Genomic DNA, 25688 nt, shown 5'->3' on the forward strand with positions numbered 1-25688 from the left:
TAGATCCGATTCGCAAATACCAAAATGCATGAAATTGGTGTTATAATCGCGCAGGCAGGTCTTTTTGTGGAGTCATTTATGATTAGTGTAGTGTAGTAAGGGGATGTTCAAGAGCCTGATTGCCATTGGAAATTAACTGTTCTTGAACTTGGAAGCTGGTCTTCAGGCTCTGTACCTTCTGCCTGAATGTTGCAGCAAGCAGAGGTTGTGTTCAGGGAAATGAAGCTCCTTTATTATGTTGGTTTCCTTGAGGCAGTCCCTCACATATCTTCAATAGGTGGGAGTTTGGAGCCTGTGATGGACTTGCCTATCTTTCCTATCTTCTGCATTCATTAGGCACTTGAATTTTCATAATATACTGCGATGTAACCAATCAGTATGCTTTCAACAGAGTATTTGAAAACATGCCAAATACCCTCAAGACATCTAAGAAAGTAATTGCTCTAAAAGAGATCTTGAAATATATGGATTCCCAGGACATTAAAGTTATGAACCTCCATTACCACTATGCAGACAGGTGTGTGGTCCCATGACCTCCCTTTCCTAAATCAACAGTAAGCTCCTTTGTCTTAGTGATGTTGAGAAGAAGATTGTTGTTCTGGCACTACCTGACCAGATTCTTGATCTCCATTCTATATTCCGACATTAATTTCCAGTTATTTCACTAAAATGTTAGTGTCATAAGTGAATTTATCAATTGTGACTGTGCAGTCATGAGTGTGCAGGGGTGGAGCAAGGGACTGAGTATGCAGCCTTTGGGTGACCTGTTGATGGTCAGTGAGGAGGAGGTGATGTTGCCATTCTGCTGATTTGTGTCTGTGAATAAGGAAGGAAAGGATCCAATTGCAGAAGGATGAACAGAGTCCTAGATCCCCGAGTATGATCACACTTTGCTGATATGATGGTGTTGAATGTGGAGCTGTAGTCATTGAACAATAGCCTGACGTAGATGTACTTGTGAACCAGAACATAATGGAGGGCCACATGATGGTTTCTGCCATTGACCTGTTGTGGTGATGGGTGTATTGATTCCAGGTCCTTCCTGAGGCAGGAGTTGATCTGCTCCATAGCCAGCCTCTCGAAATTCACCACGGTAGATGTAGGAGTCAAGGGTTGACATTCGTTGCTCTTCTTGGGCCCTGGAATAATGAATGACCTTTTGAAGCAAATGGGACTTTTGACTATTGTCTCAAGAGTTGAAAATGTCTGCAAAATCTCTGGATGATTCTTACAGGTTTTAATGATGGGGTTATTAATATGCCATTTGGCTGGCCCTTTTTGAGGATTCATTCGCAGACTCGGAGCACTGAGTCATTGGAGGATGTGAGGGGTGGCAAACGTGCAGTATTGCTTTCCTTTTGAAGCAAGCACAGAAGACATTGAGCTCCTCTAGTAGATATGTATTCTAGTTAACAATACAACCTTGTTTCGTCTTATAGTATGTGATGGCATGCAAGCCCTGCCAAAGCTGTCGAGCACCTTTCTGGAACTCTAGCTTGGTCTGGAATTTGTACTGGTAATGTCCTGCTGAGTTTATACCTGGTCTTTCTGTATATTTCTGAATCTCCTGATCTAAATACAACCGATCTGGTCTTTGCAGTTTCTGGATCTCTTGATTCATCTATGGCTTCTGGTTAGGATACTTCTGGAAAGTCTTTCCAAGGCAGTGGAAGATGTGGATAGAGTTCTGAGCTGCATTCACTACTTTGTGTAGTTTCATCTAATCTTGAGCAGAGTAACTCCTAGACCATGCTGTGTGCATCCAAAAAGGAGGCTTTTAATGGTGCATCAAGAACAATAGAATACTACATCAGGAAGGAGTTAAGTATTTTACTGCTCGCCTCTACCCGATGTACTCCTTTGTTCATTCAAAACTTTGCTTTCCCTGTCTTAACTCATTGCATATCTGATGAGATTTTAAGGAGTTTGTAGAAGAACAGTCCTATTAGAAGAAAATCTAATTTTTGCAAGTCTCAGCCAAATCTGTCTGTGGCCTTTAAACAGTTCCCACCCCCTCCCACAGCCAATAACTATCTGGTGTTTCTTCCAGTAACAGTTACTTGATTTCTGTCATTCATTTCTAAGGTATGGTGTGTTGCTAAATTATCCATGAGGCGAGAATGCTTTTAAGCTACTTTGATTCTAAGGTGGAATTCCCTTTCTAGAGCTAATATCCTTTTTAAAATCCATTTGTTTGATTATTTTTGTCAATTATTCTGATCCTTTGTTTTTTTTAATAAAAATGTCTGATGAGTTGCACCCACAAGTAAATAATGAAGCTTCTAACAGGAATATATATTGATTTAGTTTGTGACAGATATAGCAAGACGTTTCTCTGGATTTTTAGGATCTGGTTCCATCAGTTAATACATTTGCTGTGCATAGTCTCTTCTTTGTGTAGATATAAAAAATAGTAATCCAAAATATAGTATTTGTTATTGTATTAACTATGTTACTTTGTACTTGTATTACTTTATTTTGTATTTTTTCTGTACGTGAATTACTTACTTTCTTCATATGTTAAAATTAATAAATAAAGTTTCGAAAAAAAAATATAGTATTTGTCTTAAAATATGAGTTATATTATTGAGGTCCAAAATGAGTTTTAAAAACTTTGATATTTTGGTCAACTTAAAAGATCATATTTGCTGGAAGCTGTGTTGAAGTGAGAAGATTAAGAGGACCAGTAGGTTAAAATTATTCTTTTTGAATGGTTGCAGGTATAATTAAAAATTGGTGCCAGACATCCTAAGCTCCCGGTAGTTATTGTTTTATGCAGTACACAAAATTGATAGAGAAACTTGCAGGTCATTCAGCATCTGTAGAAAAAGAAAGCTGTCGATCTTTCGGGTCTAAATTATCTTTGCTGAAAATCGGGTAGACACCCACTTAAAGAAAGTTTAGGGTGGGTGGGAAGGGGATAGGTGAATACAAGTGGGAGGGGGAAGAAGAGAAAGTACAGGTTCTCCTAAAAGTAAGATGGAGTTACATTCAGGCAAATTCATCGTAAGTCGAAAAAATCATGTCGTAAAAGAATATTTTATAATTACATTTTGAAAACCTTTATTCCACACTGATAAAACCCATTAAGGTACACAGCTGAAAATGCAGAAGGCATGAAGAATGTTTGAAGCCTTGAATTAAAATTAATTGTTGGATGGTGATTCGTGTACCGCATAGAGCAAGTGTGGGTTCAGGTTGGATTTCAAAATTGAAAGTACAGATTTGAACCATTGTAACTTTGAAAAATAGGTAGAATCAGTGTAAGTAGGGGACCACCTATAGCTAGGAGGTGATGGGGCAGAGGGCTTTTTTTTCCCCCAGGTTCCGGTAAAGATCCCAAGGAATGGCAACGCTGCTATAATGGCAGCACTGCTGAAGGTGTGGATCCTGCAGTGTTCTTCTGCAGGGTCTTGCTGCTCAGTCGTCATGCCAACAGACCTGTACAAGCTTTAAACAGTCAAAGGGGCCGACAAGTGTTTTGTCTAACATGTAGGAACCACAGAGGTGTACACCCAAGATGGCGGTGCCCTTGCTTTGCAGTAGACCATGGGGGGGGGGGGGGGGGAAGGGGTCAGATTTCATGGTACCAGTGCAGGGCACCAGAAGTGGGATAGCCCCCCCACCTCCCGCAGCTGAGAAGGAGAAGCTTGTGAGACCACCTAACTGAAAGTGACCATGGCAACGGACCAGCAAGGAGCTCAGCGGCAGAACAATATGCACAGGCTGCAAGCTGCTTGAGACTGGCTCATAGGAACTAGAATCAGAATTTTTTTTGTCATGAACATGGCTCAAAATTTGTTGCTTTGCGGTAGCGTATTAAGCATTACAGGTGCAAAATTGCAATAAATTACAGTTTTGTAAATGCAGTATTTAAAATAAATAGTGCAAAAAAAAAGAAAAAAGTGAGGTAATATTTATAGATTCATTGTCCCTTCAGAAATCTGCTGGCAGAGGAGAAGCTGTTTTTGTAATGTTGGGTGAGCATCTTCAGGCTCCTGTACTTCCCTCCCAATGGTAGCAGCGTGAAAAGGGCATGGCCTGGTTGGCGGCAAGAGTCCCTGATGATAGAAGGTGCATTCTTGAGACACCACCACCTCTTAAAGATGACCTTTATGGAGTGAAGACTAATGCCCATGATGGTGCTGGCTGTGTTTACAACCCTCTACAACCTTTTCCTGCCCTGCGCATTCGCACCTCCACTTCAAACAATGATGCAATGTCAGTATGCTCACCACAGAACCCCTGTAGAAATTTGCAATGTTCTTTCGTAATATACAAAATCTCCTCAAACTCCTAATGTAATGTGAACCTTTTTAATGATTGCATCAATATGACAGTTCAGAGATGTTGACGCAGGAATTTGAAGCAGGAACCAGGATTCGAGGGGGTACAAATGTCAAGAAGGATGCTGAAAGCTTCCTGATTGTATCACATTCTTGGATCTGAGAGCTCGGGCTTTCCAATGAATCGAACAGGATGCTATGCAAACCCATAAATCCAATGACAGTCAGCTGATCTAAAGAGACTCTTACTTCTCTTTCTGTTATTGTTGGGGGTGCTAGATGCTAGTGGTGCATCTTTCTGTGCCATTAAGACTGACAAATTTGATATATTTTCTGTATTAGTGCATGACAATAAAGGAATTTTGAAATATCCAAAGACAATGGGTTGTTTAATAAGCCTCTGTTTACATCAATCTTGATTATTTCCCCTTTTATTTTTCTACCTGGGAAGAATTGTTCCTTGTCAAGCTTTTTCCACAGTGGAATACAACAAGGTACAGAATATACCAAATTGACCATAGCAGGGGTTTATGTTCCCTGTGTATACATGTGGAAATGTCCATGTAACAGTCTGGCCATGCAATAGTTGTCTTTGAATTCCCTTCACCTTAAATATATCTGATGAAATAGCCACCACCGTCCTTGGACAGAATTCCAGAGATTCAATTAATTGGTTGGCCCATTATTTTGTAAGTGTGCCCATGACTATCGGGTATGTTTAATTAAATCAACCCCTCATTCTTCTAGGTTCCAAGGAATATAGACTCAAATTGCCTCTCTTATTTTGATAGGATAACACTTTCATTCGAGGAATTATCATTTTTGGGTAAGGGAAGAAAGAGATGTTCTGGTATTTGTGACTTCCTGTGGGTTGTCGATAGCCCATTTTACATCGCCAACCCTCCTAGGAAGCGGGTAAACTTACTGGGCATGCTGCACCCAGGGAGCCTTTCCCACTGTACCATGATTTACCTGGTTTTTTAGGAACCCAGCATTTTAAGGGGTGGGGGATGGGGGGTGGGTCTTGCCTCCAATGGTGATGTCACAAGTGACATATTGCATACTCGCAGGGCAGTGAAATCCTATCGGGAATAAAGCACATACTACATGCTCAATGTATAAAAGACGGTGGGGAAAAATGCGTACAGTTTAATAAGACATACATGCTCAATGTATAAAAGACCATGGGAAAATCTACCGCAGTGGGCTTCAGACTTTTCAAACTTAGGACAAACCCACAGACCAACTTGTCATTATTCCATAAACAATAGAGTAGAAGAACAATTTATATAGCATCACATTGTATTAGGTATTAAAAGTAATCTTGTGATGATTTAAAACACAGGTACACGCTAACAGTTCCACTGGCCGCGCTCTGACAGCCACACCGACTGCACAGTTACATTTCACAGCACGGCCAGCTGCGCTCTGACAGACACAAGCATGCAGCCTCTAACAGTATCTGGTAATTCGAGTAGAGCATTCATACAGCCAAGTTAGCTGGGCTCTGACATTTGCCAGCATTAGAACCTGGTTAATTTTTACTTGCCCTGCTCAGTTAGAACCTATCACACTGCCAGATTACCTGCTCCAGACCCACTAATTTGGCTGGTTCAACCCACATGTACTTGACAGTGTGTCTCGTGACCCTCCAGTTTACAAAAGTAGAACCAACAAACTGGTCATCCATATATGCAACAATGCACATTCCCCAACCTTGGAAACCATGGCTGAGGCAAAAGAGGATTTTCTTTTTTGTTCAGAAACCCTGATTCCCCAAGGCAGTTGAAAGGATGTGAATGGCAAGCAAGGAATAAGGAAGTACACTCCCATGGAGCTGTCTTCCTGAAATCACCTTGACGTAAACAGCACCATTAGAGAGATTTTGTACATGCCCTCATCCTGATCCTGATCAGATGGTACTTGTTAAATTGTCATTGTCTCAATGCAAATATGTTTATATATATGCACACACACAACATAGCACAGATCAGACAGACCTTTTGGCTCATGATGTTTTGCCAAAGTGTATAAATCTACTCCACAACAATCTTCCACGGTGTATCCAGACTTTGTGTTTTACTCCACAACAATCTAACCTTTCCCTACAACACACTCAAAACCCTCTATTTTTTTTTATTCCATGTGCCTATCCAGGAGGCGTTTCAAAGCCCAGAATGTGCCAGTCTCTACCACTACCCTGGCACCTTCTGCTCTGTTTTTTTTAAAAACTGACTTCTGACATCTTCCCTATACTTCCCCCCCACTTGCTTTAAACAGGTGTCCTCTGATGCTTGTCATTATTGCCCTGGGAAAAGGGTACTGCCCGTCTACCCTAGCTATGCCTCATTTAGTCCTCTAAGTCTCCTATCTAGCTTCACCTTCTAACACAAGCCCTCCAGCCCTGGCAGCATCTTTAGGCACTTTCAGGTGGCCAATTGCCCCGCATGTAAAGCCGCATGTTTAGGCAATATGCAGCTGTTTTGAGGCCACCTGAATGTGCAGGAGGCGCTCTTGAGGTGAGCTATGTAACCCGCCTCCAAGAGGGATAATCAGCTCAGCTCAGTAGCTCCCCCAGCCACCTGAATGCAGCTGGCTGAAAGTGGATGTTAAAGGGTCAGGCTGCTGATCACAGCTGACAATGGGGAGGAACCGGAGTGTGCTCAGAGCCACATCCTGTGCAGCTGTATCCTTCAGGTGGCCAGCGTTGCGCTTTAAACGCTGCCACCTGAACGGCAGTTTAAAGGGCCGCTTCTGCTTCTTCAGGCGCATTCTTAGCGTAGAACGCACCTGAAAAAGCCTTTTGTGAAACTTTTCTGTACCACTCTAGCTTAAATTGCAAGTTTCCTATAAATGAATATAATGGCACTGATTTAACACAAACAAATAAAGAAAACACACACTCATAAAGTCATCACTTTTATTATTCATTAGACGCAACATTTCATTCTTCAACTCCCCAAATACCACCCAGCTAAACTCTTCTGATCTTCTCATTGGCTCACTGCCATACGGGTGATCCTGACACTCCTCTCATTCTCCTCCTTCCGACGAAGTTAAGTACGTGACCACGGCATGAACTCCACATAATATTCTAGGTGTGGTCTCACCATAGACTTGTACAACTGTAGCATGATGTCCCACTTCTTGTACTCATTTCCCTGTCTGATGAAGGCAAGTGTGCTGTATGACTTCTTTACCACCTTAACTAAAGTCTACCCATACTAACTTGATTCTTACCATTAAAGGCAATGCACATCTTTTATCTTTTTAAAAAATTTTTGTTTTTCACACGATGAACCATAGTAACCAAAATACAAACATTTCCCTCTTGAATATACACAGTGTCATTTTCTCCCCTTTTTCCGCCTCCCTTCCCACCCTCCTCCAAACCCATTAAATGTTCAACATATACAATACAATAAACCCATTAAACAATCTCATCACACAATGAAAATAAACAAAAAAATTGTGTCATCTACTTTTACACACTGAGTCAGTTCATTTCGTCGTCTTCTCATTCTGTCATTTTAGGGGGTGGAGGTCCGTGGTAGGCCCTCTCTGTTGTGTTCCATGTACGGTTCCCAAATTTGTTCGAATACTGTGACATTATTTTTAAAATTATATGTTATTTTTTCCAATGGAATACATTTATTCATTTCTATGTACCATTGCTGTACTCTCAGGCTCTGTTATCTTCTTGAAGTCTGGTAAGCTGAAGACATGGTTCCCTGAAGCAGGACTACAAAAGGGGATAATATGAATATTCATCCCTTTATATTTTTTCTCTCGTGTTATATTTTAATTTATGCTTTTTTTGTATATCTTGTGTAGCTGAAGCAAACAAAAATTTTATTGCATTTGTACATTCTACTTTTATGCATGACAAAATACTTCCATCACTAAAATAAAGACAAGCTGAATGAAAGACTAAATGAATGTGAATATTGCATCTTTTACCAACTGATTCCTCACTGCTTTTGTTGTATGTCTAACTTATACTTTGTATGAGATAGCTGTAGGTCTGCTTGCAAAATAATCTTTGCACTGCATTTTAGTTCATGTGGCAATAAACTTGAATTTGAACAATGCCTGCACTGGCTCTTTCATTCTGGATACGATGATCAAAGTTCAGTAATAGTTGTTACAGTATTGAAACAGGCTTTTCTTTCCATTGCACCTGCTGACCTATACTGACCGATCCTACTTGCCTGCATTAGTTCTGTCACCATCCACTTGGAGATTTCCTGCACTTATTTTTATGAAGACATTGTAACTTATCCTTTTTTTTATTGTAGGTGCTTTAATTTTCAAAGTTATTGCATTTATTTAAACCAGTAGTTTTATGTTGAATGATATTTTGAGATAGGTTAACTTTTGAGGGGAAATGTTTGTTCATAAATATGACTTGCAAGGTTCTATTATTCCTGCAGAATAGATTCATTATTTTATTTATACACTAACCTTTGTGTTACTGGAAAAATTGTAGTCAGTGCAATGCAGATCACAGGGCCTTTGGGATATGGGAATCTGATTTTATTGAAGCAGAACAATTTAATGGTGAAACTATACAGTAGACTGGTTTTGATTAGCAATCCCAGCGGTTTGTGAACATTTAACATCAGTATTGCCACGGGCCTTTCAGTGTAAAAAGGACAGAAACAAATGTGTAGCAGCAGAGCATATGGCATCTTGCAACAAAAAATATCCTGAAGGGATCAGACGTTGAAATATTGCAGACACCGCTGTCTGGTTAAGTGCTGAGGGGACTAGTGATATCACTAGGATTTAGGATATTAATAATCTATATTTAAACATGTTTCTATTATGTTCACTTCTATTCTAGAAGTAAACATAGGTGTAACGTTAAACAATTTGTAACTGGTCTTAGCATGGGTGAGACTAATTTGAGGGAATACAAAAATTTCACAACACATCCTTAGATTTTCACATGATCTTTAAAGTGGAATGAAACCCACCTTAACATTTATGCTAATTATAACAAAGACTATTTGTCTGATGCATCCAGTATTAAGATGATGGGTTAATTAATGGCACAAATAAAATAAAAAGGTACAATCTCATAAACATCACAGAGACCTAGTTGCAGCGACGAAGACTTGTCTTTTGCAGGGGAGAAGCAAAATGGAATAGTAGACCTATTGATAAAGAATGGCTTTGAAGAAGTGGATGAAAAAAGATTATAGCTGAGGAAATCAAAAAGTAGAATTCGTTTGGTTGAGTAAGGAAAGGACCACAGTGTGGGTATTAGCCCCCAAACAATGGCAGTAATATAACGCACAGTATAAATTGGGAAATTAGAGGTACACATAACAAGGTTGACACAAAAGACAATCTACTCAGACTGGAAACTCGTATTTGTTGAGTATTTCAGAGATGATTTCCAAGATCAGAATATTGAGGAGCCAAAGAGGGAACTGGCTATTGCTCACAATTCAATCACATCATGGCTGATATGGCTGTCGACTGAAGCTCCACCTACCTGACTCCCCCCCCTTCCCCCAATCCTTATTTCCCTAACTATGCAAAATTCTGTTTATCCTCTTATTTAATGAGATAGCCTTCAGAGTTTCCTTGGGCAGAGAATTCCACAGATTTCCTCTGCGTGGGAGAGGGGGCGGGAGTAGTTTCTCTTTCTCTCCAAACTTAATCTACTCCCCCTCATCCTGAGGCTGCTTCTCGACTCACCTACCTGTGGAAACAATTCTGCCTCCATCTGATCTATCTATAAGACCATAGAACACTCTGGTGCAGTTAGCACCAGCAATTGGAACCAGAGTTTGAATCCCGCACGATATAAGGAGTTTGTATAATCTTTCCCTGGAGATTCTGGTTTTCTTCCACCCTTCAAAACGTAGGTGTTGGGGTGGAGGTTAGTTGGGTGGTGGGCTGAAAGGGCCTGTTACTGTGCTGCATGTCTAAATATTTAAAAATATTAAAAATTACACCACAGAGTTTCTGTAAACGGTTATGGTTATAGAAGCAGGACCTTCATCTGTGCTGAACTATTTTTATGCTGAGCCCCTACTGACCTGCACCCAGTCTATTGCTCTCCATTCCCCTCTCATCTATGTACTTGTTCAAATGACTCTTAAATGTTAAAATTGAGCCCACATTCACCATTTCAGCTGGCATACTCCCATCACTCTCTGAAGAAGTTCCCCTAATGTTCCCCCTAAACTTTTCCCCTTTCACCCTTAACCCATACCCTCTGGTTTGTATATCAGCTGCCCTCAGTGGAAAAAGCCTGTCTACATTTATTCTGTCTGTACTCCTCAATTTTAAATACCTCTATCAAATCTCCCCTAATTCTTCTACACTCCTCCAGGGAATAAAGTCCTAACCTGTTTAACCTTTCCCTGTAACTCAGTTCCTGAAGACCAGTCAAAATATGAGTAAATCTTCTCTGCACTCTTTCAATCTTACTGATATCTTTCCTGTAGTTAGTAACCAAAACTGCACACAGTACTCCAAATTTGACCTCATCTGTTGTAACCGTGGCCAGAAATGTTAAATGAGGAACCGAACTCCCACTCTTGGTTACCCAAAGTAATGAAACGACAGACACAGGGGTTTCCCGAAACACCGTGCTCTTTACTTAGATTCTCAAGACATAGACCTATTTACACAAAATGGTGTAATCTATTTATAGTATTTACACAAGCTTGTGACTTCAAGACACAAGGCAATCTCGTGAGGCCTTTAGTTAACACCCACTCCTGGTGACTGTGGGTCACTCTGATTAGAACTCCCTACCATCATCAATGTCTTATACAACTTTACCATAACATCCCAACTCCCATATTCAATATTTTGATTTATAAAGACGAATATGCCAAAACCGCTCTTTACAACCCTATCTACCCGTGACTCCACTTTCAGGGAATTATGTATGTGTGTTCTCCGATCCCTTTGTTCTAACCCACCTACCATTTACTGTGCATGTCCATTCTTGGTTTGTCCTTCCAAAATGCAACACCTCCCATTTGTCTGCATTGAATTCTATTTGCTGTTTTTCATCTCATTTTCCAGCTGGTCCATATCCCTCTGCAAGCTTTGGAATCCAGTGCCTCCAATTTTAGTCTCATCCACAAACTTGCTGATCCAGTTTATCACATTATTATCCAGATCATTGATATAGGTGACAAACAGCAATGGTCCCTGCACTGATCCCAGAGGGACACTGCTAGTCACAGGCCTCTAGTCTGAGAAGCAGTCATCCACCACCATTGTCTGGCTTCTCCGGTGTAGCCAGTGTTGAATGTAGTTTACTACCTCATCATGATTATTAAGCTTTTTCATCTTCCTGACTAACCTCTCATATGGAATCTTGTCAAAGGCCTTACTACAGTCCATGTAGACAACATCCACGCCTTTCCCATCAACTTTCCTGGTAACCTTAAACAACTCTTAACAGATAGGTTAAACATGATCTGCCATGCTCAAAGCCATGTTGACTATCCCTAATCAGTCCCTGGCTATCTAAATACTTGTATATCTGATCTCTTAGAACATCTTCCAATAATTTATGTACTGATGTCAGGCTCACCAGCCTATACTTTCCAGAGTTACTTTTGGAGACTTTTTTAAACAATGGAACAATATAAACTACCCTTCAATCCTCCAGCATTACACATGTGGCTAAGGACACTTTAAATATGTCTGCCAGAGCCCCTGCAATTTCTACGCTAGCCTCCCTCAAGGTCTGAGGGAATATCATGTCAGGCCCTAGGGATTTTTCCACCCTTATTTGCTTTAATACAGCAAGCACCTCCTCCTCTTTAATCTGTATTGATTCCATGACCTCACTACTTGTTTTTCTTACTTTGAATCTGCCAGTTTCCTGAATAAATAGCGATGCAAAAAAATTTTAAGACCCCCCCCCACCCCGCCAATCTCTGGCTCCATACAAAGCTGACCAATCTGAATCTGATCTTCAAGGGGACCAATTTTGTCCAATACTATCCTTTTGCTCTGTAGAAACTCTTAGGATTTTCCTTGTCTGCCAAAGCAACCTCATGTCTTTTAACCTTTCTGATTTTTTTCTTGCATTTTTAATTCTCCTTGAGTACTTTATTTGCTCCATGTTTCCCATACCTGCTCTACACCTCTCCCTTCTTCTGAACCAAATCCCCAATATCCCTTTGCCTGTTAACTTTTTTTGAATATTTTGTGTATAATTTTCAAACTCATAGCCAACATTCCATAATAATAAAAAAATAAATTTTCCAATTATATACAATCTTCACTGTCGAGTCCAATTTTTCCCCCAGTCACCCCCTCTTATACCAATTAATATAACCAGAGACAAAATTAAATAGACAAATACCCTGAAAAGAGAGACAACAATAAATGAGTCCTCATCCCCTATTCCTGTAGTATTTTACAGTGTCCCTTTACCTTCCATATATATTAGGGACACAGGGACCAAAATATAAAACAAAAGTATTACATATAAAAGAAACTCAACGAAAAGACAGAAATAGTAGGATTTGTCAGGACCCCAACGCCAACCCCCAGGTCTTTAAATTTTTGTGACTCAACCTAATTAAGATGGATGGATTCCTCCCACCCGCCTCCCCCAACCCTAGGAGGGGGATAGACAGGAACAGACAGAGCAACGAAGCACAAGGAACCACGCTATATCTTTGCACCCATGTAACACAGGTACTATTGCCAAATTTTAAGGAAGGTGTTGTATTTCCTCCTCAAGTTGTTGGTTATTTTCTCCGGGGAACACAGCTCTGCATTTCCACATTCCAGCGCGCAATGCCTAGATGGGAGTCAGACTTCCAAGTCACCACTATGCACTTCCTGGCCACCACCAAAGCAATCAACACAAATTGGATTTGAAATTTGGACAGCTTCATCTTGAGTCTTATGTCCATGATGTTTCCCAAGAGGAACAACTCTGGGTCCTGTGGAAATTCTTTACCTATGATTTTTTTTTCTAGGACTTGGCTTGCTCTACTCAAAAGGACCTCGCCTTGGAGCAAGACTAGGTTGAGTGCACAAAGGATCCCTTCATGCAGCACCTAAACCATTGATATGAAACTTCTGGCTTAGCCTTGTTCAATTTCTGCAGACTATAGTACAACTGGGGTCGAAAATTATACTGCACCAGCCTGTATCGAGTGTTAATAATTGTGATTGTGCTGTCACGACACAGGTCTGACCAGCACCTTTCATCAATCGTTACACTCACCTTTGCCTAGATTTATGAAGACCAGGCTTCGACCTTTCCATTTGGAGTTAGAAATTCATTGTCACAATAAGCCCTTTTGAATCAGGGCTTCTATTCCACTGCACTATGGTAGGGCCATAGCTGGACCTAATTTGTCCCTTAAAAAAGGCCTTAGCTGAAGACAGCAAAAGAATATCATGTTTGACAAATCATATTTATTTTTAAGCTGTTCAAATGACATAAGCTGCCCTGCTCGTAACAGTCCTCAATACACCTGATCTCTTTCTGGTACCAGGTGTCCAGGATCTTGTTATCTATTGTCCGTAGTAATAAGCCATTCTGAGTCAGGGGTGTTTTTGAAGACAGCCACACTTTATGTCCAATGCATTGATTAATCGTGTTCCATTCATAAAGAGTAAGTTTTAATAAGGGGGTGTCTTTGACACCAGATAACAATTTAGAGTCCCACTTATAAATAAAGTCTTCTGCCATCTTCTCACCTATCTTGTGCAGACCAATTTGTGCCGAGGATGGTGTACCTTTTCCCTCAAAGAATGAGGCGACATATCTCAACTGCAGTAGTATTTCTTAAAGTCTGGTACTATCAGTCTGACCAGACTGTAATCCCAGGTTAATTTTTGCATGGAGACCCTGGCCACTTCCTGTTCCAAATGAACCTATTTACCTGTGAATTAATATTCTGCAAGAATCTCCAGTGCAATGCTATGGGCAAAGTCTATAAGATGTACTGAAGCCTTGGCAACACATTCATCTTGATACAAATGACCCTGCCCACCAACGTCCTCAATTTTTTTGAGCAAGGGGGTATAATTTAGTTTATATAAATTGTGTAGATTATTATCTACCCTGACTCCCAGGTTCTTGGTCTCCTTTTGTGGCCATTTCAATTGACTGTTTTCTTTAAATTGACTATAGTCCCCTTTTGTAAGTGGCATAATTTTGCTCTTGTCCCAATTAATCTTGTACCCAGAGACTTCCCCATGTTTCTCCAGGGTAGAGTAAAGCTTGGTCAATGAACTTGCTGTTTTTGTCAAATATATCAGCACATCCTCCACAAATAGGTTGATTTTGTGTTATTCCCGGCCCCCTCTGAACCCCTTGATGTCTAGATCCCGTTGTATGGCTTCAGCCAGTGGTTCTATAGCCAAAATGAATAGAGCTGGAGACAATGGACACCCCTGTCTACTAGATCTCGATAATGGGAAGGCTGGAGATGTTTGCCCATTAGTCACAACTTTAGCCGTGGGCATGTGATACAGTGCCCAAATCCAATTTATAAAAGTTGGCCCTAACCCCAATTTCTCCAATACCTTAAGCAGAAAGTCCCACTCTAGCCTATCAAACACCTCCACATCCAGGGCCACGGCTACACTTGGGTCATCCCTTAACTGTGCCGGATGTCTACTTATGTTTTCCACACGCTTTCTCTTGTACAAAGCCTGCTTGGTCGACATTTGTTAGCTTTGGCAAATGCTTCGCCAATCTATTTGCCAGAGCCTTCGCAAGTATCTTACAGTCCATATTCAGCACTGAAATAGGCCTATAAGAGGACCGTTTCAGAGGTCCCTATCTTTTTTTAAGAATCACCATAATTGTCATTGAAAAGGATTCTGGGAGGTAGGTTTCAACTGCCTGATCCACCACCTCCATAAAGATGGGCATCAGGGGATCTTTAATGCCTGTTAACTTTGCCTTTGATCTTGACAGGAACATATATTTTACTACGGACAAATTACTACGAAATTTGTCCGCATTACTAAGGACAAATTTCACCTATGAAGTTCTTCCACTTTTAACTCGCACTTTCTTGCCAGAAAACAACTCCATGCATTCTCAATCCTTTCTCATTTCCTCAAAATTGGCCTTTCTCCAGTTTAGAATTTCATAAATTTAAGTTTCTGTAAGATGCTCTCTTATTTTTCTGAATTTCTGTGAGTATAGTTCATGGCGACTCCATCTCTCTTCATCAACCAACCCCCTCATCTCTTCTGCACCACTTCCTAATCCAGTATTTTTTTCTCAAGTTAAGAACGCCAGCACTGCATACCGTACTCCAGGTACAGCCTCACAAATACTCTATGCAGTTGCAGAAAAACCACCCTGCTATTAAATTCAGTTCTTCAGGCAATGAAGGCCAACATTCTATTGCCTTCTTAATTACCTGTTGGACCTTTTGAGATTTGTGTACGGGACTTCCAAATGCATCTACACAACAGCGTGCTACTATCTTTCACTATTTAAGTAACAATCTGATTTTCTGTTTTTCCTTCCAAAGTGGATGACCTTGCATTTACCAACATTGTACTCCATCTGCCATTCCCTTGTCCACTCACTTAACCTATCTGCAGGCACGATGCATCCTTTTGCACAATTTTCACATTGGAATGGTTTGGGGCTTGGATTATATAATCATATCTCTCTTTCATTTTTTTTCTTTTTTCAATATATTCTTGAATTAATAATGTACAAGGTAAAAAAAATTGTTAATGAGTTTGCTCACTGTGTTACAGCTGTATCAGTGTTATCCATCAATTTTTTTTTGTATGTATTATAAAAACAATAAAAAATATTGAAAGGGAGGAATTTCTTCAACCAGAAGATGGTAGATCTGGAATTTGTTGCCACAAGTGGTTGTGGTGGCCAGGTCATTGGGTGAATTTAAGACAGATTAATAGGTTCTTGATTAGCCAGGGCATAGATTCTCAAGGTGGGGCGTAAGAATATTTTAGTGGGGCTTAAGAATATTTTAGTGGAGCGTAGGGATGTTTTGGGAAATTATTAAAAGTTGGTTTGAAAAAATAAACTTGTTATGTTGGTGTGAAAGATGTGACTTGGCAATGCTGTCAGTACAACTCAATTGTGGTAACTTCCAAGTAAAATCACATTGTTCTTTTTATTTTCATAATGTGTTTTTCCTCTTCTAATGTTTCTCTGTTGTTTCTCCATTGTTTCTCTTATTTTAACCGTTGTTATCCTTGGTTAATATTATAATTATATTTTTCTGAACGGTCCAAATTATTTCAGTGGCAACGAGGATTCCAAATGATCTTAACAATCATGTCTCCATTTAGTTCAGTAGTGAGTGAAACTTGTATCTGTATGTATCTTTGTGCACTAGCGTATTGATGGAGGTGGAGGGGGGGGGGTCTGCCTGAGGGGGACGCCAAAATCGGGGGGAAAAAACAGGGACCCCAGAAAATAAAGCATGAGGCTAGTGCAGTTATGATGCACTCTCTGCGAGAAAAAAATGTCAGAAACCATGCTCGTTTTTTTTTCCATTTTTTTAAGGGTCAGTATTCTTCCTTTGATTTGATCATTACTTTTATTACATTTTTCAATTCTAAAACATAATAAAATGTTGATTAATCTGTTTCAGGGAGCTCGCGCTGTTGTATATTCAAAATGAACAGACTAAGCTAGAAAAAGGTTCATCAATATTTAGTGGAGTTCTTGAAGTTTGGGTTTGTACCTGCTGTACACGATGAACGTGCGCCTTTTTGCCTATTAGGCCCACAAATGAATCAATGAAAGCAGGCTGTCTTGAAGCTCATTTGAGGGTAAAACATCCTAACCAGGTCAATTTGAAATTGGAATATTTTAAATCACTGAAAGAGAAGATTGAAAATCACTTTATTATTTGCTGTGCAAACTACAGCCCTGAATTGTACCCTTGAAGCTTGCTATGACATATCTCTGCTGATAGCAAAACATGGGAAGAATCATATGATTGGGGAGGGACTGATTAAACCCGCAATATAATTGTTTTTCAAAATAGTTCTGCAAAAGGATGACAAAGATGTCCGAGCAATGCTATTGAGTAATAATACAGTCTGGAACAAAATAGATGACATGGGTCAAGATGTTGAAAAACAGCTTATTGAGAAGTTGAAATCACGAAAGTTCTCAGTACAACTGGATGCATCTGCCGTACGGGACAGTGAGGTTCAGTAATTGGCATACGTGAGATATATTGATCAGGAAGAGTTTCAAGAAGAGAAATTTTGTGAATTATTAGAAACAACTACTACAGATATCTACAGCAAACTCAAAAATTATGTGGATGAAAATGAAAAACCAAAAGGAAACATTGTATCTTGTGCTGCAGATGATGCACCTGCTATGATGGGTTAAAAAAAAAATAGGATGTTTAAAATTAATGGATGAAAATCCAAACATGTTGGTTGTGCATTGTGTTATCCACTGAGAAAACTTAGTTGCCAAGAAAGTTTCCCCTGTTCTACACGAGATACTGCATTCTGTGATCAAGTCTATCAATCCCATCAAAGCTAATGCCAAATGTGAACGTCAGTTTAAGCAATTTTGAATCAATGAAAATGCAGATTATGTGAGATTATTGCTTCACACTGAAATAAGGTGGTTGTCAAAGGGAAACTGCTTCAAAAGGTTTATTGAACTGTTTGATCTCCTCAGCGAGTTTTTGAAGGACAAACCTGAAATACAAGCTTTGCCATCTGTTGTTAGCAAGAGCTGTGTGAGTTACTTGACGGACATTTTCGAGAAACGAAATAAATTGAGCAAGCAACTCCAAGAAGCAAATATGACTCTTCTTGTTGCAAAAATAAAGATATTTGGATTCATAACACTTCTAGAATTATGCCAAAGGAATATTTCTGCAAAAAATTTCAGTCAATTCATTGGTTTTTGAAAATGTTATTTTTCCCATTTGCATCAAATACATATTTCTTTATCTTGGAGAATACATTATAATAAAAAACAATGCAAAATAATACATAATTTAAATTTTTTCCCCATCCCTCCCCCTTTCCCCAAAAGAAAAACAAAAGAGAGAAAGAGAAAAACACCTGAATAATTTTACATCAATTAGAATTAATATGTTAGAAAATATAAATATTATCTTGAACATATTAATTGGGAGGAGTGGGTGTAGTGAATGATATGGATGGACTTTTATCAACAAAATCCATATATGATTTCCAAATCCTATAAAATTTTTCTAGTTGATTGCTTAAATTATAAGTAGATTTTTTCAAATGGTATACAGTTTTGTATTTCCACATGCCATCTATCCAACCCTACAATATTGTCCGACTTCCACATTACTACCATACACTTCTTAGCCTCCGCTATTGCTACACTCAGAAACTTTCATTGATACTAGTCTAGCTTCAATTTAGTATCTGTTTCATATTATTTACCTAGCAAAAATATTCTAGGATATTTTGGTATTCGTATCTTCATAATTCGTCCCAATAATACATACAAATCTCAAAACTTTCCAACTTTTTCACACAGCCAAACTGCATGCAGTAAAATTCCTATTTCCTTATTACATCTGAAACACCTGGCAGAGCAATTTGAAGAAAATTATATTGTACCATTTGATATCTGACATTAATTGTATTAGTTACACTATCTGAAACATCCTTGACCATACCTCATCTTGAATTTGTATATTTAAATCCTTTTCCCACTTTTGTTTTGACTTATATAAATCCTTTGTTTGCATTGTCTTGTAATTTTATATATATATATATATATATTAGAAATAAATTTCTTTATAAATGTATCAGTAATTAAATATTCAAATTGGGTGTGTTCTGGAAGTTTAAAATTCTCACCTAGCTTTTTTTAAATATGATTTGAGCTGAAAATATGAAAAAATAGTATTATTTGGTATATTTCTCTTTCATTTGTTCAAAGGTTTTAAAAAAAGGAACCTAAAAAATGATCTTTTATCCTCTTTATCCCATGATAATGCCAACTATCAAAAATAGGATTATTTAATGTAAAAGGAATAAGTGGGTTCTTCTTTAATATCATTTTGGCTATTTAATAATTTTTTATTCCTCTTTCCATATGGATTTTGTTCCATAACTTAAGCAACTGGTTTAGAGTTGATACATCATTTCTTTCTTTCAAAAGTTCATGCCATTTGTATAAAATTACCTCTGGATCTATTTCTCCTATTTTACTCATCTCAATCTGTACCCATGCTATCTTTTCTCCAGTTTGATAACAGGAGGACAAAAATCTTAATTGCACAGCATTAAAATTTAAAATTCGGCAATCTTAGTCAAGCCAGTTTTTCCAATATCTCGCCAAATAAATTTTCTTATATTTTTATTTTCTTGAAAAAACTTTGTTGGTACAGGAATTGGTAATGATTGAAATAAATATTGTATACTCGGAAAAATACAGAATTTATCCTTTCTATTAAAGTTATTGGTAAATCCATCTTTTTAAATCCTCACTAATTTTTTTTCAATAATGGCAAATAATTCAATTTAAATAAATTATTTAAATTCCTGTCAATATTAATTCATAGATATTTAATTACTTCATTTTGCCATAGTCAATTCATTGGTTGAATAAGTGTGAGGTAACTGTAATGGAGGGTTTAGACCATGCTTTTGCTTATGCAAGGCTGAGTATCAGTAACCTACTTTGAGAATAATGTATGAATCATGAATCAGCAGACATAATCTAATTTCCACCATGGGGCCCAGAGATGCATAATCTAATTTCCACCATGGGGCCCAGAGATGCAGTTATCCGATTAATCTTCCTGGTTGATGGGTTTGTTGGTCGTAGACTGTCAGGCGAGACCTTGAAGATAAGTAAACCATTGTATTCAAAGTGATAAGCTAGAAAGTTGTGGTATTTGATAAAAGCCTAGGTGTGCTTGGTTATCTTTTAGATAGAATAGGTGCGTGGGTAAGCAGTTTTTGGGTAATATAAGCCATGGTTCCGCTGCTGAAGTTTCAGACTCTCCGAGGGGTGGAAACGTCTTTCAGCAAGAAGAAGAACTTCTAGAGTCCAACCAACGTCCCGGTCGGGGGAGGTGGAGAAGCTGCTACCGTCGCCCCGGCAACCTACTACAAGTGTGCAGTCGTTGCCTCGTTTCGGCAGTTGGGACCAGTCCAGGCGTTGATAAGTATAATTGGGAAGGGCTTGCATATTGTAGTTTGAAATCGGCTTAAGATTTTGTAATAAAGATTTTATAAACTGAAGTGCTTTCGGCGTGCGTCTCTGTTCTATTTCGGTAGCTCAAACACTGTGACCAATCTAAAACGAACAAAGTGAGAGGTTCAAGTTTACCAGAAAAGTAACTAATGCTGCTACAAATGTCAATGTTGACCATTTGAAAAGGTTGGTTACCGACCTCAATGATAGATCTTGTGATTTAAAAGTAATGGTTAACTCTTGGTTAACTCAGCCAATGCTGGTGGACTAAGTTCCAGTGCAATACCAAGAGGAGTTATCTGAGTTGCAGCATGATGGATCTGTGAAAACTCTGTTCAAATTGAAAGGAACCACGATGTGGCTGACTAATGAGATTGAAAAGAAATACCCAAACTCAACTACTTTAGCAAGGGAACTATTGATACATTTTCCATCATCTTACATAATAGAATGTGGCTTCAGTGCTGTTAGTGATTTGCTACAAACTAAGAGAAACTGACTGTAAATTACAAAATGTGGAGATTTAAGGTTGAAACCATCAAAATCTGCAGCCAGTGTCAGGGGCACCGAAGTGATGACAATTGTTGAAAGTGTGTTTGAGATGGTTGACATGTCGAAGTAATAGTTGAATATGAAATATGTGTTCCAGTGTATTCTCGATCTTAATTGCATTGAAATATACTTGAAGTAAATTATTTAATTAAAACTTCTTTTGAATATATATAACTTTTGTCTGCTAATGGTGCGACATACTTTTTAAAAAAAAATTAAAGTGGGGGCCAGGGCAAAAAAGGTTGAGAACCACTGAGCCAGGGCATCAAAGGGGAGAAGGGCTGGGACTGAGTGGGAAAATGGCAGGGAAAACTTTATGGGCTGAATTGCCTATTTCTGCTCTGGTCTTATGGCTTATGTTGGCAGAAACTGATTGCAAATATTAGTTCTCCATTATTTTAATTTTGCATTTCAGAACGACTCATGAGTTTCTTTTTGGTGCTTTGGCTGAGCTGGTGGACAATGCCAGGTAAGATAAGAATCTTTATAGCTTCTCTGTTTTTTTGCATTTCATGTTTGTTTGTAAGCAATCACAGCTGCTTCTTTTCACTCTAAACATATTCAGCTGAAGAATTTCCATGAATGTTCCTTTTTTACCCATTTTCAGATATTGAGTTCTTTCAATTTGCCCTATTGGTAAATAGTATTGATGCTCCAGCATTGTGCATTGGAGATGCCTGACTCTGGATGAAACCATTTACCATCTATCCACTGTTGCAATTAAATGTACATTAAAGGTTTCTATGGTCCTGGAAGTCAGCCTGAAGAAAACTGAGGTCCTCCATCAGCCAGCTCCCCACCATGATTACCAGCCCCCCCACATCTCCATCGGGCACACAAAACTCAAAACGGTCAACCAGTTTACCTATCTCGGCTGCACCATTTCATCAGATGCAAGGATCGACAATGAGATAGACAACAGACTCGCCAAGGCAAATAGCGCCTTTGGAAGACTACACAAAAGAGTCTGGAAAAACAACCAACTGAAAAACCTCACAAAGATAAGCGTATACAGAGCCGTTGTCATACCCACACTCCTGTTCGGCTCCGAATCATGGGTCCTCTACCGGCACCACCTACGGCTCCTAGAACGCTTCCACCAGCGTTGTCTCCGCTCCATCCTCAACATCCATTGGAGCGCTTACATCCCTAACGTCGAAGTACTCGAGATGGCAGAGGTCGACAGCATCGAGTCCACGCTGCTGAAGATCCAGCTGCGCTGGATGGGTCACGTCTCCAGAATGGAGGACCATCGCCTTCCCAAGATCCTGTTATATGGCGAGCTCTCCACTGGCCACCGTTTCAGAGGTGCGCCAAAGAAAAGGTACAAGGACTGCCTAAAGAAATCTCTTGGTGCCTGCCACATTGACCACTGCCAGTGGGCTGATATCGCCTCAAACCGTGCATCTTGGCGCCTCACAGTTTGGCGGGCAGCAACCTCCTTTGAAGAAGACCGCAGAGCCCACCTCACTGACAAAAGGCAAAGGAGGAAAAACCCAACACCCATCCCCAACCAACCAATTTTCCCCTGCAACCGCTGCAATCGTGTCTGCCTGTCCCGCATCGGACTTGTCAGCCACAAACGAGTCTGCAGCTGACGTGGACTTTTTACCCCCTCCATAAATCTTCGTCCGCGAAGCCAAGCCAAAGAGAAAGGTTTCTATGGTCCTTTTTCAAGATAAAGAAGGAGCTTAACAATCCTGACTCTTCAATTGATCTCTACTTGTGGAACTTTGAAAGATTTGAATGGCTACTGTGCTAACTACAAACCACTCACTGCACTAAATTGTTATAGGCTGTATTTCTCAAAATTCCAATGTGATAAGATTTATTAAAGCATGCAGCATGTTGAGTTTGAATTGCTGTTGAGTCAGGATGCAAGAGATTCTAGCAGTTTCACACACCATCCCATTTTGACTATTTCAAGAAGTGTACCAAAATTAGAATCTACAGACATTACAGATTTGAAAAGAGCATGTTTTGTTCATCCCTCAGGTAATTCACTACATCCACTTAACTTTCCTGGCAGAGAGATCAATGGGAAATCTGTTCATAATTGTGTGTAACAAAATAACTTGATATCTTCTTCAGCAGCAGTAGTGATTGAGAATGTGACATTGTAATTCTTCTTTGCCATATTACTGCCAGTTATTGTTAAGGTATTTCCGAGTTTAAGTAGAGCTAGGGGTGGGCATAGGGGAAGGAGGTGGACTCACAACTCTCCCAGGGGATTAAATTATAAAGCCCAAATTAAAAATATATTTTAAATTTAAAATATATTTAAATCTTCTGGAACTTATCTGGAAGCTGTTGGATATGGCAGCTAGTGGAAGGAAAGCAACAAGAGATAAAAAAAATTGTAAGTAAAAATACTAAGAAAAATCAAAGAAGAGCAGCCTACCTTACAGTCGGAGCCTGTGTCTCAAGATCCGAAGTCTCTGCGATCAACTCGAGTGATGATGGTCTATTTTCAACCAAAGCCAACGCCACCTCCCGTGGATACCAGGGGAAATGGCGCCAAATTGATCCAGATCTTCCCTGAAGAATATACTAATTTTATGCACATGCGCAAAGGTTTACCTTTACGCATGCCCGAAGAGGAAGAATATGCTTTGGAATGGCTGCTCTGTAGCGCCGTTCCCAGTAGTGCTGGTGGAGTGAAGGAACTGCAGACAGATATACCTGGTGTGCTAAAGCTGTCAGGAGTACCTGCAGTTTTGGCAGTTGGTGATCATGAGAAGAAGAGAGATCATGAAGAAGATGATCAAGAAGTTGGAGAGGAAAACGGGAGCTTCAGGTCTAGGGAAAAAAATACTAAAATGGAAGATCTTTACTTACTAACAATGGGTCAATATCAAGTTATAAGGGCTGATATTAAAGATGTTAGATCTGACATGAAGGAGATTAAAAGTGAAATGTTGAAATATGCTTTAAAAGTGAATGAAATTAAAGCTACAGTCCAAATAGTTGATTTGGATCTGCAGAGAGTTAAAAATAATATGGGCATCTATATGGATAGAATTGAAAGGGTCGAAAATTCAGATATACTCTGGGAGAAACAGAGGAAAGAAATAATGGATAAGATGGATATTTTGGAATATCAGAGTAGATGGACTAATGTTATGATTGTTGGTCTTAAAGAAGATTTTGAAGGAAGTGGCGATCCTGTGGAATTTTTTCAAAAATGAATTCCTGGAAACTTGGGGGAAGAAAATTTTTCAAATGGAATTAAATTTGAAAAGGCTCAGAGCTTTATCGAGGAAGTCACTGACAAATCTATCACCTAGAGCTATATTAATTAAATGTCTGTGCTATCAAGATAAAGATAAAAATTTAAGAATGGTGGTCTAGAAAGCTAGACAGAACAATTTAATCCAGTGAAGGCGATTCTTTGGAAGAAAGGCTATAAGTTTATTTTTAGAAATCCAGTTACGTTGAAGGTGTTTTTGGTGAATGAACAACCCAGGTTCCTTGTGGATGAAGAAGAAGCACAAAGATTTGCAAAGTCACTTTTAAGGAAGAGCAACAAGAATTGTTGAGTTTAAATTTTCAACGAGAAGTTCAAAGAGAAATGCTGCGGATTCAAATTACACCAAAGAAGGCTGTGCCAAAGTAGATTGTAAGCTGTCAAAAAGAGTTACAGTTGGAGGTAGAAACTCAGACAGAAACATCTTTAATTGATGATGAACAGGTTATTGTGGATGTGGAAATGGTGGGTGATTTATTATTTCCTAATGTGTAATTAATTAATTCTTCCCTTTGGGAGGGGGTTGGATGATCTTCCTTGCTTGCCCGAACCATTATGTGCCATATCGTGGCAGGAGCCATGATTCATATGGTGGAGGGAAATAGTGCTGTTATATTTTTATTCAGCACTTATGGTAGTGGGGGGATTAATATTTTCTTTGTCATATCTCTTGTATTATTAATGATTTTTTTCCTTTTTAATTCTTTTTCTATTTTTTCTTAAGGGATAGAGATGTACACAAAACCCAGTTAGAGTTGATAAAGAGTCCTGGGAGAATTGGAAGAGACTGGGATAATGGATGATAAAAATATATATTTTTTTAGTTTTAAAGTTAATGGGATAAACAGTAAAGTTAAAAGGAAAAGAATATTATATGGAAAAAGATGAAGGTTGATACTGGATTTTTATGAGAAAGTCATTTGACAGAAAAAGAACATTCTAAATTAAAAAGGGATTGGGTGGGCCAAATTATACCTTCAACTTTTAATTCTAAAGCAAGAGGAGTAACTATATTAATAAAGAATACCAGTTAAAATTTTTGATACTATAATGAATCCTTTGGGGAGATATGCTTTGATTAATTACCAGATTTACTCTGATGTCTGGACACCTATGAGTATTTATGCACCAAATGTAAATAGTGAAGATTTTATGAAAAATATTTTTATACTGTTGCAGAAACGCAGGAAAAGGTTTTAATAGAAGGTGATTTTAATTGCTGTCTTCATCCATTATTGGATAAATAAACTAAAGCTGCAAAGACTATATTAAGTTTTATGAAGCAATTAAATTTAGTTGATATTTGGTTAAAGTTGAATTGTGGAGAAAGAGATTATTTTTAAAATTCTCATAGCCATGACTTATTTGAGAAAAGATTTTTTTCGTTATTGGCACAGTTACAAGAAATAATTAGTAAAGTTGAGTATAAAGC

At 38.9% G+C, this 25688-nt stretch overlaps 1 protein-coding gene across 2 annotated transcripts in view; it reads left to right on the forward strand.

Moving 5' to 3' along the window:
• morc2 (MORC family CW-type zinc finger 2) overlaps positions 1-25688 on the forward strand; it is an 88824-nt gene that overhangs the window by 7077 nt on the left and 56059 nt on the right. For both annotated transcript variants that reach the window (XR_011356132.1, XM_069932783.1), the window contains exon 2: positions 21425-21478. Coding sequence is in view for 1 of the 2 variants with exons in the window: in XM_069932783.1 (XP_069788884.1) it covers positions 21425-21478 (54 nt within the window). In the remaining variant the exon portion in view is untranslated. The remainder of the gene's footprint in view (positions 1-21424; positions 21479-25688) is intronic.

This window comes from Narcine bancroftii, chromosome 4 (genome assembly GCF_036971445.1).
Source record: "Narcine bancroftii isolate sNarBan1 chromosome 4, sNarBan1.hap1, whole genome shotgun sequence".
NCBI lineage: Eukaryota > Metazoa > Chordata > Chondrichthyes > Torpediniformes > Narcinidae > Narcine > Narcine bancroftii.